Genomic DNA, 16,546 nt, shown 5'->3' on the forward strand with positions numbered 1-16,546 from the left:
CAAAAACATCCTGTGGCGTACAGCATTAGCATCAAATAGCCCCCGCGATATGCAACTTTTCAGGGAAGTTAGGAACCAATATACACAAGCAGTCAGGAAAGCAAAGGCTAACTTTTTCAAACAGAAATTTGCATCCTGTAGCACTAACTCCAAAAAGTTTTGGGACACTGTAAAGTCCATGGAGAATAAGAGCACTTCCTCCCAGCTGCCCACTGCACTGAGGCTAGGAAACACTATCACCACCGATAAATCTACAATAATCGAGAATTTCAACAAGCATTTTGCTACAGCTGGCCATGCTTTCCATCTGGCTACCACTAACCCGGCCACCAACTCTGAACCCTCTGCTGCAACTTGCCCATGCCCCCCCCCGCTTCTCCTTCACACAAATTCAGACAGCTGATGTTTTGAAAGCGCTGCAAAATCTGGACCCCTACAAATCAGCTGGGCTAGACAATCTGGACCCTTTCTTTCTAAAACTAGCCGCCGAAATTGTCGCAACCCCTATTACTAGTCTGTTCAACCTCTCTTTCATAACGTCTGAGATCCCCAGAGATTGGAAAGCTGCCGCGGTCATCCCCCTCTTCAAAGGGGGTGACACTCTAGATCCAAACTGCTACAGACCTATATCCATCCTGCCCTGCCTTTCGAAAGTATTCGAAAGCCAAGTTAACAAACAGATCATCGACCATTTCGAATACCACCGTACCTTCTCCGCTATGCAATCCGGTTTCGAGCTGGTCACGGGTGCACTTCAGCCACGCTCAAGGTCCTAAACGATATTATAACCGCGATTGATAATAGACAGTACTGTGCAGCCGTCTTCATCGACCTGGCCAAGGCTTTCGACTCTGTCAACCACCGCATTCTTATTGGCAGACTAAATAGCCTTGGTTTCTCAAATGACTGCCTCGCCTGGTTCACCAACTACTTCTCAGACAGAGTTCAGTGTGTCAAATCGGAGGGCATGTTGTCTGGACCTATGGCAGTCTCTATGGGGGTGCCACAGGGTTCAATTCTTGGGCCGACACTTTTCTCCGTGTATATCAATGATGTCGCTCTTGCTGCTGGTGACTCTCAGATCCACCTCTACGCAGACGACACCATTTTGTATACATCTGGCCCTTCATTGGACACTGTGTTAACAAACCTCCAAACGAGCTTCAATGCCATACAACAATCCTTCAGTAGCCTTCAACTGCTCTTAAACACTAGTAAAACTAAATGCATGCTTTTCAATCGAACGCTGCTAGCACCCGCCCACCCGATTAGAATCACCACTCTCGACGGGTCTGACCTAGAGTATGTGGACAACTACAAATATCTAGGTGTCTGGTTAGACTGTAAACTCAACTTCCAGACTCACATAAAGAATCTCCAATCCAAAGTTAAATCTAGAATCGGCTTCCCTATTTCGCAACAAAGCCTCCTTCACTCATGCTGCCAAACATGCCCTCGTAAAACTGACTATCCTACCGATCCTTGACTTCGGCGATGTCATTTACAAAATAGCCTCCAACACTCTACTCAGCAAATTGGATGTAGTCTATCACAGTGCCATCCGTTTTGTCTCCAAAGCCCCATACACTACCCACCACTGTGACCTGTACGCTCTTGTTGGCTGGTCCTCACTACATGTTCGTCGTCAAACCCACTGGCTCCAGGCCATCTATAAATCACTGCTAGGCAAATCCCCGCCTTATCTTAGCTCATTGGTCACCATAGCAGCACCCACCCGTAGTCTGCGCTCCAGCAGGTATATCTCTCTGGTCATTCCCAAAGCCAACACCTCCTTTGGCCGCCATTCCTTCCAGTTCTCTGCTGCCAATGACTGGAACGAATTGCAAAAATCTCTGAAGCTGGAGACTCTTATCTCCCTCAATAACTTTAAGCATCAGTTGTCAGAGCACCTTACCGATCACTGCACCTGTACACAGCCCATCTGAAATTAGCCCACCCAACTACCTCATCCCTATATTGTTATTTATTTTGCTCTTTTGCACCCCAGTATCTCTATTTGCACATAATCTCTTGCACATCTAGCATTCCAGTGTTAATACTATTGTAATTATTCTGCACTATAGCCTATTTATTGCCTTACCTCCATAACTTGCTACATTTGCACACACTGTATATATATTTTCTGTTGTATTTCTGACTTTATGTTTTTTTTTTACCCCATATGTAACTCTGTGTTGTTTTTATTGCACTACTTTGCTTTATCTTGGCCAGGTCGCAGTTGTAAATGAGAACCTGTTCTCAACTGGCTTACCTGGTTAAATAAAGGTGAAATAAAAAAAAATAAAAAAAAATAAAAAATCTATGCTTGTTTTTCTCGATTGTTTGTAAACAATGCAATTGAAGAGTTCAGTCCAAAACTCTATATATCCATTTTCAGAAATGTTGGTAAATTAGCTTTTATTGTTTGAAGAAATTATGAAAGAGATTGGTGCGTTTTTTTCACTATCTAATTCATTTCAGAGAGACAAATAATCATGTTTTTTTTGCAAAATGCTATATTACATCATTTAGCAGATGCTCTTATCCAGAGCGACTTAGAGTTAATGAGTGCATACATTTTCATACTGGCCCCCCGTGGGAAATGAACCCACAACCCTGGCGTTGCAAGCGCCATGCTCTACCAACTGAGCTACAGAGAAATAAGTAGTTGTACTAGGTTTCACACAGTCAAATGTAACAAATATTAAAGAAATAAAATGATAAAGAAATCAATGTGGGGTTGATATGCAATTAGACATTCACCTGTGAGAAACACACATACACACACACACACTGGTATTAAGGCCTGAAAGGCACTGGCCAATTGGGCAAGTCTCCCGAGTGGCGCAGTGGTCTAAGGCACTGCATCACAGTGCTAGCTGTGCCACTAGAGATCCTGGTTCGAGTCCAGGCTCTGTAACAGCCGGCCGCGACCGGGAGACCCATGGGCGGTGCACAATTGGTCCATCGTCGTCTAAGGTAGGGGAGGGTTTGGCCGGCAGGAATGTGGGTTCGTTTCCCACGGGGGCCCAGTATGAAAAAAACAAAACATGTATGCATTCACTAACTGTAAGTCGCTCTGGATAAGAGCGTCTGTTAAATGTAAGTCTACAGTATTTTTGGTTGCCCAAAGATTAGGGTCACTTGCCCGAAAATGTGAAACTAATTGTTTACATGCAGAAATGGCATCATAACTTGTCCGTCATTTAATGAAACAATTACGCTGCATTGTACGCGTAACTTTTGCAGAGTGTGAGACATACCTATGCATTTAAAAGAAACCTGGGCGTGAGCGTAACCTGGGCGTGGTTTGCTTACTGCTCGCCCTGACCAAAAGTTATGCTTCCAGTGTAGCAGGTAAGACAATTTACAGATTGTATACTGAACAAAAATATAAAACGCAACATGTAAAGTGTTGGTCCCATTTTTCATGAGCTGAAATAAAAAGTCCCAGAAATTGTCAATACGCACAAAAAGCTTATTTCTCTAAAACACTGAACAAAAATATAAACGCAACATGCAACAATTTCAAATTTTACTGAGTTACAGTTCATATAAGGAAATCAGTCAATTTAAATAAATTCATTAGGCCCTAATCTATGGATTTCACATGACTGGGAATACAGATTTGCATATGTTGGTCACAGATACCTTTAGAAAAAAAGGTATGGGCGTGGATCAGAAAACCATTCAGTGTCTGGTTTAACAATTTGCCTCATGCAGCACGACACATCTCCTTCGCATAGAGTTGATCATGCTGTGGATTGTGGCCTGTGGATTCATCCATGAAGAGCACACTTCTTCAGTGTGCCAGTGGCCATCGAAGGTAAGCATTTGCCCACTGAAGTTGGTTACGATGCCGAACTGCAGTCAGTTCAAGACCCTGGTTTGGACGACGAGCACGCAGATGAGCTTCCCTGAGACGGTTTCTGACAGTTTGTACAGAAATTATTCGGTTGTGCAAACCCACAGTTTCATCAGCTGTCCGGGTGGCTGGTCTCAGATGATCCCCTAGGTGAAGAAGCCGGATGTGGAGGTCCTGGGCTGGCGTGGTTACACGTGGTCTGCGGTTTCGAGGCCTGTTGGACCTACTGCTAAATTCTCTAAAACGAAGTTGGTGGTGACTTATGGTAGAGAAATGAACATTCAATTATCTGGCAACAGCTCTGGTGGACATTCCTGTACTCAGCATGCCAATTGCACACTCCCTCAAAACTTGAGACATCTGTAGCATCCTGTTGTGTGACAAAACTGCACATTTTAGAGTGGCCTTTTACTGTCCCCAGCACAAGGTGCACCTGTGTAATGATCATGCAGTTTAATCAGCTTCTTGATATGCCATACCTGTCAGGTGGATGGATTATCTTGGCAAATGATAAATGCTCACTAAAACGATGTAAACAAATATGTACACAAAAGTTGAGAGAAATAAGCTTTTTGTGCTCATAGACAATTTCTGGTATCTTTTATTTCAGCTCATGAAACCAACACTTATAATAATATGCCACTTAGCAGACGCTTTTATCCAAAGCGACTTACAGTCATGCGTGCATACATCTTTGTGTATGGGTGGTCCCGGGGATCGAACCCACTACCCTGGCGTTACAAGCGCCGTGCACTAACAGCTGAGCTACAGAGGACCACACTTTATATGTTACGTTTATATTTTTGTTCAGTATACATACAGTATCTCCATCAATATTGACACACTGACACCATCCATCCAGTGTCTGATTCTGAGAGATGTCGAGTGACTTAGCAGATTTTGAACAGAGCACAAAAATGTAACAGAGAGGGGCAGTAAGGCATGTTTCCCTTTTCCCTCCCAGCATTACTCAAAGCTGCCTCCATGAGCTCACTACAGCTCCATGGGAGGGGCCACAGCAGGAGGATATAAACACAGCAGCGTTCTAGTTTCATTGAACAGGAAGACGGATACAGAACATCGCGCTATTACAAGGTGAGAATAACGTTGTCTATCAATTAATACTGTATCTATGTAGCCTACGTAAACAGTTTAGCGTTAATGTTTTATTTAGAGTTGGTTATGTCACTCAATAGCTGCGTATTTAGTTGTGGATATGTGATGCCAGGTGAACATTGTAGTTTTATGGCCAGTTCACATCTAACAGCCGAGACGACGGTTTTATGCAGTTTTAGAACTCATCTCTGCTGTTGGAGATTCCAAAAGTCAACATGTCAATTAGCTAAAGACTTGCGACGAGACGGGTACGTTTTGCCAAAAGAACAGGCCACTTTCTGTGGGTTTCCGTTTCTTTTACACGTGCTGCGTTAGCAACATGGCAATAGTGGAAACCAAGGCTGTTGTCTGGGCAGACCTGCTTGTAACTAGATATGTTCGAGTCCTATTAGACAATTTTAGCTAACCCTTGACCTAATTCTCCTAACCTGTTGTAGGCCTATCTACATTTACGTAATTTAGCAGATGCTCTTATCTAGAGTGACTTACAATAATGAGTGCATACATGATCATACTTTTGTCATGATGGACCCCCGTGGGAATCGAACCCACAACCCTGGTGTTGCAAGCGCCTGTTCTACCAACTGAGCTACAACGGACATCTGAGCTTTTCTACCCTCCTGGCTCTCTCTACCTGTACCAGGTGTTGTTGACTAGAGGCATTGTTGTGTTGCCTGGACACAGTCCTTTAGAGACACAGTGGTGTGGGGATACTCAGGAGGCCAGTGTTTTTCCATTTGGCACTCGCTATAGGTTAAAACATTCTGCCCACACCCCTACAGAAATGTGATCAAATGTGCTATTGCGCTTTCTTTTAGAAACTATCATGGCCCAGTTCCAATATCTCTAAATCATACAGCAAATGTGTGTTTTTGTTACCATGAAAGGTGACTGGAGGGCGGGGTTGTATCACTCACAACATGGATATGCGTGTACCGGTATATATTGCTTGCCACAGTTTGATAAATCCCAATTTGTTGCACATGAAAATCCTAGACTCTTCACATAGGGCAGAATTTAGTAAGCAATTTACGCACAGTTGATAAATGAGGCCCCAGGCCTTTAAATGTTTAATAGATTCTGCTGCTGGCAAGTCATTCGCACCTCATGCTCACCTGTCTTGGTTGTCCCAAATGGCACCCTATTTCCTATGTTGTGCACTACTATTAACCAGGGCTCTGATCAAAAGTAGTGCACTATATTGGGAATAGTGTGCCATTTGGGACACAATGTTGTGTACCTAACCTGACACTACCTGATGCACTACCTGACGTGATGTGTATTGATGAGAAAACAATAGGTGCTTTGTGACGGGTACAGTCTAGAATTCAGTTTAATCTAACTGCTTGTTGTGCATCACTGTCTCCATACTATAATTATTGTCTGTCTGTTGCAGGAGCCATGGTGAAGTGTATAGCCGTAGTTCTGTCAGGGTGTGGGGTCTATGATGGGACAGAGATCCACGAGGCATCTGCTGTGCTGGTCCACCTCAGCAGGGCTGGAGCTAAGGTAAGGACTCTTTTTAACGTTACACGTTTAGTTCAAACTCTCGCTTCTCACGCTATCCTTCTGACTGTACATTCCCACTCTATAGTCAGATTCCTGTGACAACTTCAGACTTCCTCTAGTCTAGGAAGTGGTGCAGAGTTTGCATTGATTTACATGTTGTCAATATGTCTCTATATGACTGCTTCTTTTACTTCTAATCGTAGTCTTCCCCCTGATTGTTCAGAGTGCTTGTCGTTGGGAATGCAGGTTCCAATCTCATTAGCATGGACACTACTATGGAGGATCTCCTCCTGGCCTGTCCTGTACTGCAGGTGCAGATGTACAGTATTGACTGTCTAACCCCTCATCACCCCAGGTCCAGATGTTTGCCCCCAACGTGGATCAGATGCATGTGGTGAACCACTGCGAGGGGAAACCCACGGCGGAGAAACGCAACGTCCTGCAGGAGAGCGCTCGCATCGCCCGCGGTGACGTGTCAGACCTTACCAAACTGGACATCACCGCTTTCGACGCCCTCGTCATCCCAGGTAAGCGTTACTCCTTCATCATTATGTACTCCATCACTATCATTCTTCCATTATCATCACCATCAGCATACAACCACAATCCTTACTCACCTTTTACCTCTCTAGGACCAGGGCTAGTTTCCACTGCTCTACACTGTGCTCAACTCAACCAAACTGTTGTCCTGCAGGTGGTTTTGGTGTGGCTAAGAATCTGTCTGACTGGGCTGTGAAGGGGAAGGAGTACACAGTTCAGCCCCAGGTAGAGGAGCTGATTAAGGGTTTCCACGGAGTAGGCAAGCCCCTGGCTATGTGCTGCATCTCCCCTGTCCTAGCTGCTAGGGCTCTGCCAGGGTGTGAAATCACCGTGGGACAGGACAAGGAGTGTGAGAGGTGGGTTACAGTGTCAGTGGTGTGTGTGTGTGCGAGAGAGACGGTGCGTGTGTATATGTCTCTGTTTGAACATAAGAGTGTGTGTTTTTAACCCCTGCTGCTCTCCTCCCTCCCACCACTAGATGGCCGTATGCCCAGACGGCGACCGCCATGACTGAGCTGGGCTGTAAACACGTGAATAAGAACGTGGGGGAGGTCCACATCGACGTAAAGAACAAGCTGGTCACCACCTCCGCCTTCATGTGTAACGCTCCCATACACGAGGTGTTTGATGGGGTGGGTGTAATGGTTACAGAGCTGCTTAAACTGGCCTAGAAAGTCTGGGAATCAAAATGCTGAATTAGGGTGCATCCCAAATGGCACCCTGTTCCCGTTTTTATAGTGCTTATGGGCCCTGTCAAAAGAAGTGCACTATATAGGGTGTCATTTGGGACTTAACCTCAGAATCATGTTTGTTGTTTTCCTGAAGACCATCCTGATATGATTTTACTGACAGTGTCACTCACTGTTTATTTAAAAACCTGAAACGGACATAAGAAGCTCCGTTTTTCTGTTGCACCATCTGTACTGTGATAAAATTAAAAGTGATGTAAAACAATCAAAATTCTGGAATGAACAACTTATCATTAGGGGTTCAAGCAGTGACGCTGGGTGAAACCCGATTACATTTGTTGGCGTTTATTGTTAGGGGTTCGGCAGCTGGTGTGGATGTGGCCATAGAGCTCTATTTTCATGTCATCCAACAAATGTAAACTCCTGGAGTTTGATAAACGGCACTTGGATTGAAACCAATTCTATGGTCAGATTACATTAAAATTGTGTTCTTTTGCCACGCACAACATTGATGGGTTTGGTGTCGAAATAAGGATGCATATGCAGAAAATAACCCCATACCTACTGTAAAATATGGTGGTGGATCTTTTGTTATGGGGCTGTTTTGCTTCCACTGGTCCTGGGGCCCTTGTTAAGGTCAACGGTATCATGAACTATACCCAGGACATTTTAGCCCAAAACATGGTTGCCTCTGCCAGGAGGCTGAAACTTGCCTACAAGTGACTCTTCCAGCAAGACAATAACCCCAAGCACAAATCAAAAATGTTTAATTGAACACAATCAACATTTTGCAATGGCCATCTCAGTCTCCGGACTTGAATCCCATTGAAAACCTATGGTTTGAATTAAAGGCATTCCATAAGCGCAGACAAAGGATCTGGAAAGATTCTGTATGGAGGAATGGTCTGAAGCCTTGTTCACACTGGCAGTCTAATGTGACTCGTATCCGATTTGAATCTTAACAGCCAAAAGCCACATGGAATTTCAGACATTTCAAACCACCTTCGTAGGTGGTTTGAAGTCTGATACAAATCTGATTCCTGGCCATGCAACTAGTCTGAACGGTCAAATCAGATTTATTTGCCCTCAAGTGGTTTATAGACTTGTTTGGCATATATTGTTGCTTGCTAGCTACTCTGAAAGCTACCACGTTCTTGTCAAACTAACTTAAGTTGGATCATCTTATCCTTTTGAGGCTTAGTGTTCTTACACTATGGTTTTAAACATTCAAAGCAACTGGGAAACGTCCATAGCAGGCATTGATGTCACCCTATCTTGCTACATAACGTCTGAGTGATAGGAAGCACAAGCACCACCACCAATCAGCCTACACCACTGTGCGCACACCTGTCATTACTATGACAACTAGCATAGCCATGTCAGCAAATGACTGCTATCTGAACACACGCACATCCGATTTGGTCACTTGTAACTTGCTGTTTGGACAGTCAGTATTGCAAAACGGATTTGAAAACAAAACTGATTTGAGCATGAAGACCTGCAGTGTGAACAAGGGTAAGTGTAAATACACTTAGGTTGGAGTCATTAAAACTTGTTTTTCAACCACTCCACAAATTTCTTGTTAACAAACTATAGTTTTGGCAAGTCGGTTAGGACATCTACTTTGTGCTTGTTTACAGACAGATTATTTCACTTATAATTCACTGTATCACAATTCCATTCCATTGCATTAATGTCATTGCTTTAGAAGCTTCTGACAGGCTAATTGACATCATTTGAGTCAATTGGAGGTGGACCTGTGGATGTATTTCAAGGCCTACCTTGAAACTCAGTGCCTCTTTGCTTGACATCATTCAAAATAAATCAGCCAAGACCTCTGAAAAGAAATTGTAGACCTCCACAAGTCTGGTTCATCCTTGGGAGCAATTTCCAAACACCTGAAGGTACCACGTTCATCTGTACAAACAATAGTACGCAAGTATAAACACCATAGGACCACGCAGCCGTCATACCGCTCAGGAAGGAGACGCGTTCTGTCTCCTAGAGATGAACGTACTTTGGTACGAAAAGGGCAAATCAATCCCAGAACAACAGCAAAGGACCTTGTGAAGATGCTGGAAGAAACAGGTACAAAAGTATTTATATCCACAGTAAAACAAGTCCTATATCGACATAACCTCAAAGGCCGCTCAGCAAGGACGAAGCCACTGCTCCAAAACCAGACTTCGGTTTGCAACTGCACATGGGGACAAAGATGGACTTTTTGGAGAAATTGAACAAAAATAGAACTGTTTGGCCATAATGACCATCATTATGTTTGGAGGAAAAATGGACAATGACCCCAAGCATACTTCCAAAGTTGTGGCAAAATGGCTTAAGGACAACAAAGTCAAGGTATTGGAGTGGCCATCACAAAGCCCTGACCTCAATCCTATGGAAAATGTGTGGGCAGAACTATCAAATCATTTCTGGGTAACAATTAAGTACTTTACTGTAATATAGTTCCATTCAATTGGGAAAAATTGCTCAAGCAAGAATTTTTGCTAGAACTGTCTGAGTGGGGAGGGAAAACTAGCTGTTATTGGCAGTGCTTTGGAATTCTCTTTGTTATTGGTCTATTAACCAATTTGCAGCATGGTGATGTCACCATGGAATGCCGAAACTCCCAGCCCATGCAAACCTGCCAATAGTGTGTGACTGCGGCCCACAATTTGGGGCATTCCTGCAGCTGCAGGAACGCATCCCATTGGTTCCTGCATGAATGCCATCTTCATGCTTGTGGGACACTTTTGATATTCTGGATTTCCACTGATTGTCTATGTGATTCAAATGTGAGTCAAAAGGCAAAAGTATTATCTGAGCTTTTCGGGGGTGAAGGACACTGTTTAGCTAGCTAGCGGTGTCGCCCCCACCTGCTGTGTACCGGAATCCTCTTAACTAACTAGCTAGCTAGCTAGCACACTGTGTCCTTCGCTCCCGCTTGCCGAACACTTGCCCTCGCCGTCATTAACAGAACTGCTGAAAAACAGTGCCTGACAGGTGGGGGCGATGGACACTGTCTACCGATGTCCTAGCTATCGTTAGCTAACTAGCTACCTATCTCGCCTACTGTGTACCGGAGGCCTAGTTATCTAGCTACTAGATAGCTAGCACCCAGTGTCCTTCGCTAACGCCTGCTGAACACCTGCCCTCGCCGTCAACAGAATTGCGGGAAAACACTGCCCGACAGGTGGGGGCGAAGGACAATGTCTACCGCTGTCCTAGCTAGCTACCGGCATTGTCACCCCCGCCTCTTCTTCTGTGGGGTTTATCGGCTGTTGGCATTGGGTATACTCAAATTTTGACAAAAATTCCAAACGGCCAACCAGGCGAGGGAAAGGCACCCTGTGTGAAAAATTATATGACAAAGTGTAACATACACTCTGAATGACCTAAAATGATAAATCCCATATTGGTCTTTCACAGTCAGGCCAACCCAAGCTGTACTGTGAAAGTAGGCTAATAGTAGGCCTATTATTGAAATAGATAAATGAGACTGTCAACTGAGTCAGAAATTCACAGGTTTCTGAGTGCAAAATGGGATGTTCACAACAATGCTTAAACCACATCAGGAGACCACTTTTGAGGTCTGGGAAAAATCTAAGAAATTCAGAATTTTTAGTGTAGTTACCCTTTAATTCAAATGTGCAGGCACCTGGATTGATGCAAATAATCACATAATTCTGCCAGGGATGCATTAGGCTAATTTGTAGCTAGTTAACATTTAATTGAAAAGGTTTTTGGGAAAGACTTTCCATCTATGAGAAGACGGTTAGGCGTATCATTATCATATTTTTCCTGTTCCTTAATTGTTTGAAACCTGGACATTTTACTTCATATTATGAGGCATGTCTTACCTTGCTTCAAAGTAGTCTATTGCCAAAATCCCACCATAGAAACATGGAGGCAATTATTTTATAAAGACTGCCTCATATGCGCTCTCATGTTCTATTGGTTTTCAAAATACATTTTCATTAATTGTCTGGCAGCAAAGGTGTTTTCCTAGTCATATTACCTAGACCACTCACTCCTCTTTTCAAGATGGCGGCAAGCATGTCTTTTTCTCTGATTAGTGTTTGTAGCTAAAAGCTTTTTGTGGATTTTGTCTCCTTTTACCTTTGTTTCATTTGGCTGTGAACACAGTGGACAATAGTGCAATATTGCATACAGAGTCTTTAAGGAGTCATACAAAATAGGTCTGCTGAAACTTTTGAGGCCTACTTGGATATATCTGGGCAAGCTCCTCTCCACTGGGGCAATATCTGCGCAGACGCCTGCCTACTGCTGCTTTCATCCTTCCACTTGACATTGTGCCTTGGATGTTTTTGGACTACTGCCAAACTTGATCTCCGCTTGGTTTAGCCTACTTGGTTTAGCCTACTTGACTCTACCGTGGCCCAGTGTAGCGCTTGCCTCCATCCCAGCTTTCCACCGGCCTGTACTGGAAACTAAGTCCCCTCCAATGTGCTTCTCTCCTGGCTATCATACTGTTAACACGGCCTCCGTTGCGTTGCTGTTTTTATGGGCCCCAGCATTTAATCGCGTTGAGTCAGTCACCGCTCTCTCCTTGCTGTTGTTATGCTGGCCAGTTTTGTGCCTTTTGTTGTGTTTACTGTGGGTCCTAGTGCTGGCTGGATTCAAGTCTGTGGTTGGGTTCTGGCTTGCTGCCTATAACTGTGGTAATCCTGCAAACGGAAAGGAAAAGGCACAACGCGCGCATAGGTTAGGCTACTATGGTGAGCAAGCGTTGCACCTTTTCATGTTCAATAAGTATGGATTACCCATTTATTTGTCTCTGCCTGCAAATCGTCCTCCTAAAAGGTAGGCTATATCCTATAGGCCTATGGTAGGCTATATCCTATAGGACTATGCAAAATGTAGCAAGTGTCGCTGTCATCATTCTTGCTGCCTCCAGTTCAGTAGCCATACCTGCGAGATCAGGTGCACATGTGATCTCAATTAAATTGAGTAGGCTATAGCCTATGTATACATGGGCGGAGAAGCACAGGACAGTTATCTTTCCAAGGAAATGTTCCTAAATAGGCCTATGATTAGGCTATAGTTTACTACATTGCCTAGAAATAGGCCTAAATATTGATCACCCATATTTCTCCGTCTTCCCACTCCTAAAAGGTAGGCTATAAAAATAGCTCAAGAGAAAGCAAGCCTCTCCAACTCTGCTCTCTTCAAACTACATCTAGTACAAGGGGGGGGCAAAGAATGGCCCGCAGGCCTTTTCCGGCCCGCCGGGCACTTCAATCCTGCCTGCGAGACATTTTTTAAATGTATTAAATATTATTACATTTGAGTTACGAATTTTGGCCTAAAATTACTCATTCAATGATATACAAACAACCTCCAATAGATGGCGCTGTATCCTGGCAGCACGCTCTGTATTTGGGCCTACAGTCCGATTCAGAATGCGCTCAGTCATCATAGCCACTTCATTGCTTGACGACTTTTGACGTGAAAAATTAGTGCTGTGAAAATGAGAAAAGTGGACTCAATGTCATGTGTTTAAAGAAAAATGGACAGCAAAATACTTTTTTACTTATATTGGACATAAGTCGGTATGTCTGATATGCCAAGAAAGTGTTGCCGTTTTTAAGGAATATAATCTCAATCGTCATTTTTCAAGCAAGCATGCTAACTACGCTAGCAAGCTGTCCTCTCAGGAAAAGGCAAGGAAGGCCTCAAAACATGTCACAAACTTACAGTGGCTTGCGAAAGTATTCACCCCCTTCGCATTTTTCCTATTTTGTTGCCTTACAACCAGGAATTAAAATTGATTTTTTTGGGGTTTGTATCATTTGATTTACACAACATGCCTACCACTTTGAAGATGCAAAATATTTATTTGTGTGAAACATACAAGAAATAAGACAAAAAAACAGAAAACTTGAGCGTGCATAACTATTCACCCCCCCAAAGTCAATACTTTGTAGAGCCACCTTTTGAAGCAATTACAGCTGCAAGTCTCTTGGGGTATGTTTCTATAAGCTTGGCACATGTAGTCACTGGGATTTTTGGCCATTCTTCAAGGCAAAACTGCTCCAGCTCCTTCAAGTTGGATGGGTTCCGCTGGTGTACAGCAATCTTTAAGTCATACCACAGATTCTCAATTAGATTGAGGTCTGGGCTTTGACTAGGCCATTCCAAGACATTTAAATGTTTCCCCTTAAACCACTCAAGTGTTGCTTTAGCAGTATGCTTAGGGTCATTGTCCTGCTGGAAGGTGAACCTCCGTCCCAGTCTCAAATCTCTGGAAGACTGAAACAGGTTTCCCTCAAGAATTTCCCTGTATTTAGCGCCATCCATCATTCCTTCAATTCTGACTAGTTTCCCAGTCCCTGCCGATGAAAAACATCCCCACAGCATGATGCTGCCACCACCATGCTTCACTGTGGGGATGGTGTTCTCGGGGTGATGAGAGGTGTTGGGTTTGCGCCAGACATAGCATTTTCCTTGTTGGCCAAAAAGCTCAATTTTAATCTCATCTGACCAGAGTACCTTCTTCCATATGTTTGGGGAGTCTCCCACATGCCTTTTGGTGAACACCAAACGTGTTGGCTTATTTTTTTCTTTAAGCAATGGCTTTTTTCTGGCCACTCTTCTGTAAAGCCCAGCTCTGTGGAGTGTAGTGTAAGATTAAAGTGGTCCTATGGACAGATACTCCAATCTCCGCTGTGGAGCTTTGCAGCTCCTTCAGGGTTATCTTTGGTCTCTTTGTTGCCTCTCTGATTAATGCCCTCCTTGCCTGGTCCGTGAGTTTTGGTGGGCGGCCCTCTCTTGGCAGGTTTGTTGTGGTGCCATATTCTTTCATTTTTTAAATAACGGATTTAAGGGTGCTCCGTGGGATGTTCAAAGTTTCTGATATTTTTTTATATCCCAACCCTGATCTGTACTTCTCCACAACTTTGTCCCTGACCTGTTTGGAGAGCTCCTTGGTCTTCATGGTGCCGCTTGCTTGGTGGTGCCCATTGCTTAGTGGTGTTGCAGACTCTTGGACCTTTCAGAACAGGTGTATATATACTGAGATCATGTGACAGATCATGTGACACTTAGATTGCACACAGGTGGACTTTATTTAACTAATTATGTGACTTCTGAAGGTAATTGTTTGCACCAGATCTTATTTAGGGGCCTTCATAGCAAGGGGGTGAATAGATATGCAAGCACCACTTTGCCGTTATTTATTTGTTATAAAAAATTTTCATTTCACTTCACCAATTTGGACTATTTTGTGTATGTCCATTACATGAAATCCAAATAAAAATCAATTTAAATTACAGGTTGTAATGCAACAAAATTGGAAAAACGCCAAGGGGGATGAATACTTTTGCAAGGCACTGTAAAAGCCCAACAAAATACGTTTACTAAACAGTGCTCTACTCAAGACTCCTTAACTAAGGCAAGCTACGTAGTGGCACATAAAATCGCAAAGCATAGCAAGTCTTTTGCTGAAGGGGAGTTTGTGAAAGAGTGTATGGTGGAGACTGCTAGTATACTTTGTCCTGAGAGTAAAAGCCAATTAGAGAAAATTAGCTTATCACGCAGAACCATCAACAGGCGCGTGGAAGTGATAGGTGAGGAGCTAATCTCTGAGTTGAAGAAAAAAGCAGATGACTTCAATCTTTTTCTATAGCACTGGAGTAGAGTACTGACATCAGAGACACCGCTCAACTTCAAATTTTTGTCAGAGGAATAAATGAAAACTTTGAAATAACAGAGGAACTTCTTGCGATGGAATCAATGATGGGAACAACCAGGGGCTCTGACTTATATGACAGGGTGTCTGCCTGCACGGAAAAAATGAATCTTCCGTGGAGCAAACTGACAAACGTCATGACAGATGGATCACCAAATCTAACCGGTAAAAACATTGGCCTACTAAAAAGATTACAAGACAAAGTAAAAGAAGAAAGCCCTAACTCGGAGGAATTGATATTTCTTCACTGTATTATTCATCAGGAAGCCCTGTGTAAAAGAGTGTTAAAGCTGGAAAATGTTGTCAAAGTGGTTGTAAAACTTGTCAACTTTATACGGGCAAGGGGGCTTAACCATCGTTGAACCATTCAAATGTGCGCTGGCTAAGCCTGGGAAAAGTATTTATCAATGTGTGGGAACTGAGAGATCGGTATGTTCCTTGATACGGTTGGTAAAGTCTGCTAAATGACTAAAATGTAATGTAAAGCTGACAACTTCTCCAAGTTGAAAGACACAGACTGGCTGGGCGACTTTGCTTTCGGTGAGGACATATTTATATTGGGGCATCTGAAAGATCTAAATGTGAAACTGTAGGGAAATTGTGTTTTTGTGCATGAACTGTATTCCAAAGTGAAAGTATTCAAGGCCAAACATACAGTGGGGAAAAAAAGTATTTAGTCAGCCACCAATTGTGCAAGTTCTCCCACTTAAAAAGATGAGAGAGGCCTGTAATTTTCATCATAGGTACACGTCAACTATGACAGACAAATTGAGAATAAAAAATCCAGAAAATCACATTGTAGGATTTTTAATGAATTTATTTGCAAATTATGGTGGAAAATAAGTATTTGGTCACCTACAAACAAGCAAGATTTCTGGCTCTCACAGACCTGTAACTTCTTCTTTAAGAGGCTCCTCTGTCCTCCACTCGTTACCTGTATTAATGGCACCTGTTTGAAACTTGTTACCAGTATAAAAGACACCTGTCCACAACCTCAAACAGTCACACTCCAAACTCCACTATGGCCAAGACCAAAGAGCTGTCAAAGGACACCAGAAACAAAATTGTAGACCTGCACCAGGCTGGGAAGACTGAATCTGCAATAGGTAAGCAGCTTGG

The 16,546-nt window shown here is 43.4% G+C and overlaps 1 protein-coding gene across 1 annotated transcript; it reads left to right on the forward strand.

The window, feature by feature from the left end:
• Nucleotides 1-4,854: 4,854 nt before the first annotated feature.
• Nucleotides 4,855-8,133, forward strand: LOC121567019 (glutamine amidotransferase-like class 1 domain-containing protein 3A, mitochondrial). Its single transcript, XM_041876956.2, has 5 exons — nucleotides 4,855-4,960; nucleotides 6,378-6,490; nucleotides 6,846-7,017; nucleotides 7,185-7,386; nucleotides 7,509-8,133. The coding sequence occupies exons 2-5, from the start codon at nucleotides 6,383-6,385 to the stop codon at nucleotides 7,699-7,701; spliced, it is 675 nt and encodes a 224-aa protein (XP_041732890.2). The 5' UTR covers nucleotides 4,855-4,960; nucleotides 6,378-6,382; the 3' UTR covers nucleotides 7,702-8,133.
• Nucleotides 8,134-16,546: the final 8,413 nt, after the last annotated feature.

This window comes from Coregonus clupeaformis, chromosome 5, assembly GCF_020615455.1.
Source record: "Coregonus clupeaformis isolate EN_2021a chromosome 5, ASM2061545v1, whole genome shotgun sequence".
NCBI lineage: Eukaryota > Metazoa > Chordata > Actinopteri > Salmoniformes > Salmonidae > Coregonus > Coregonus clupeaformis.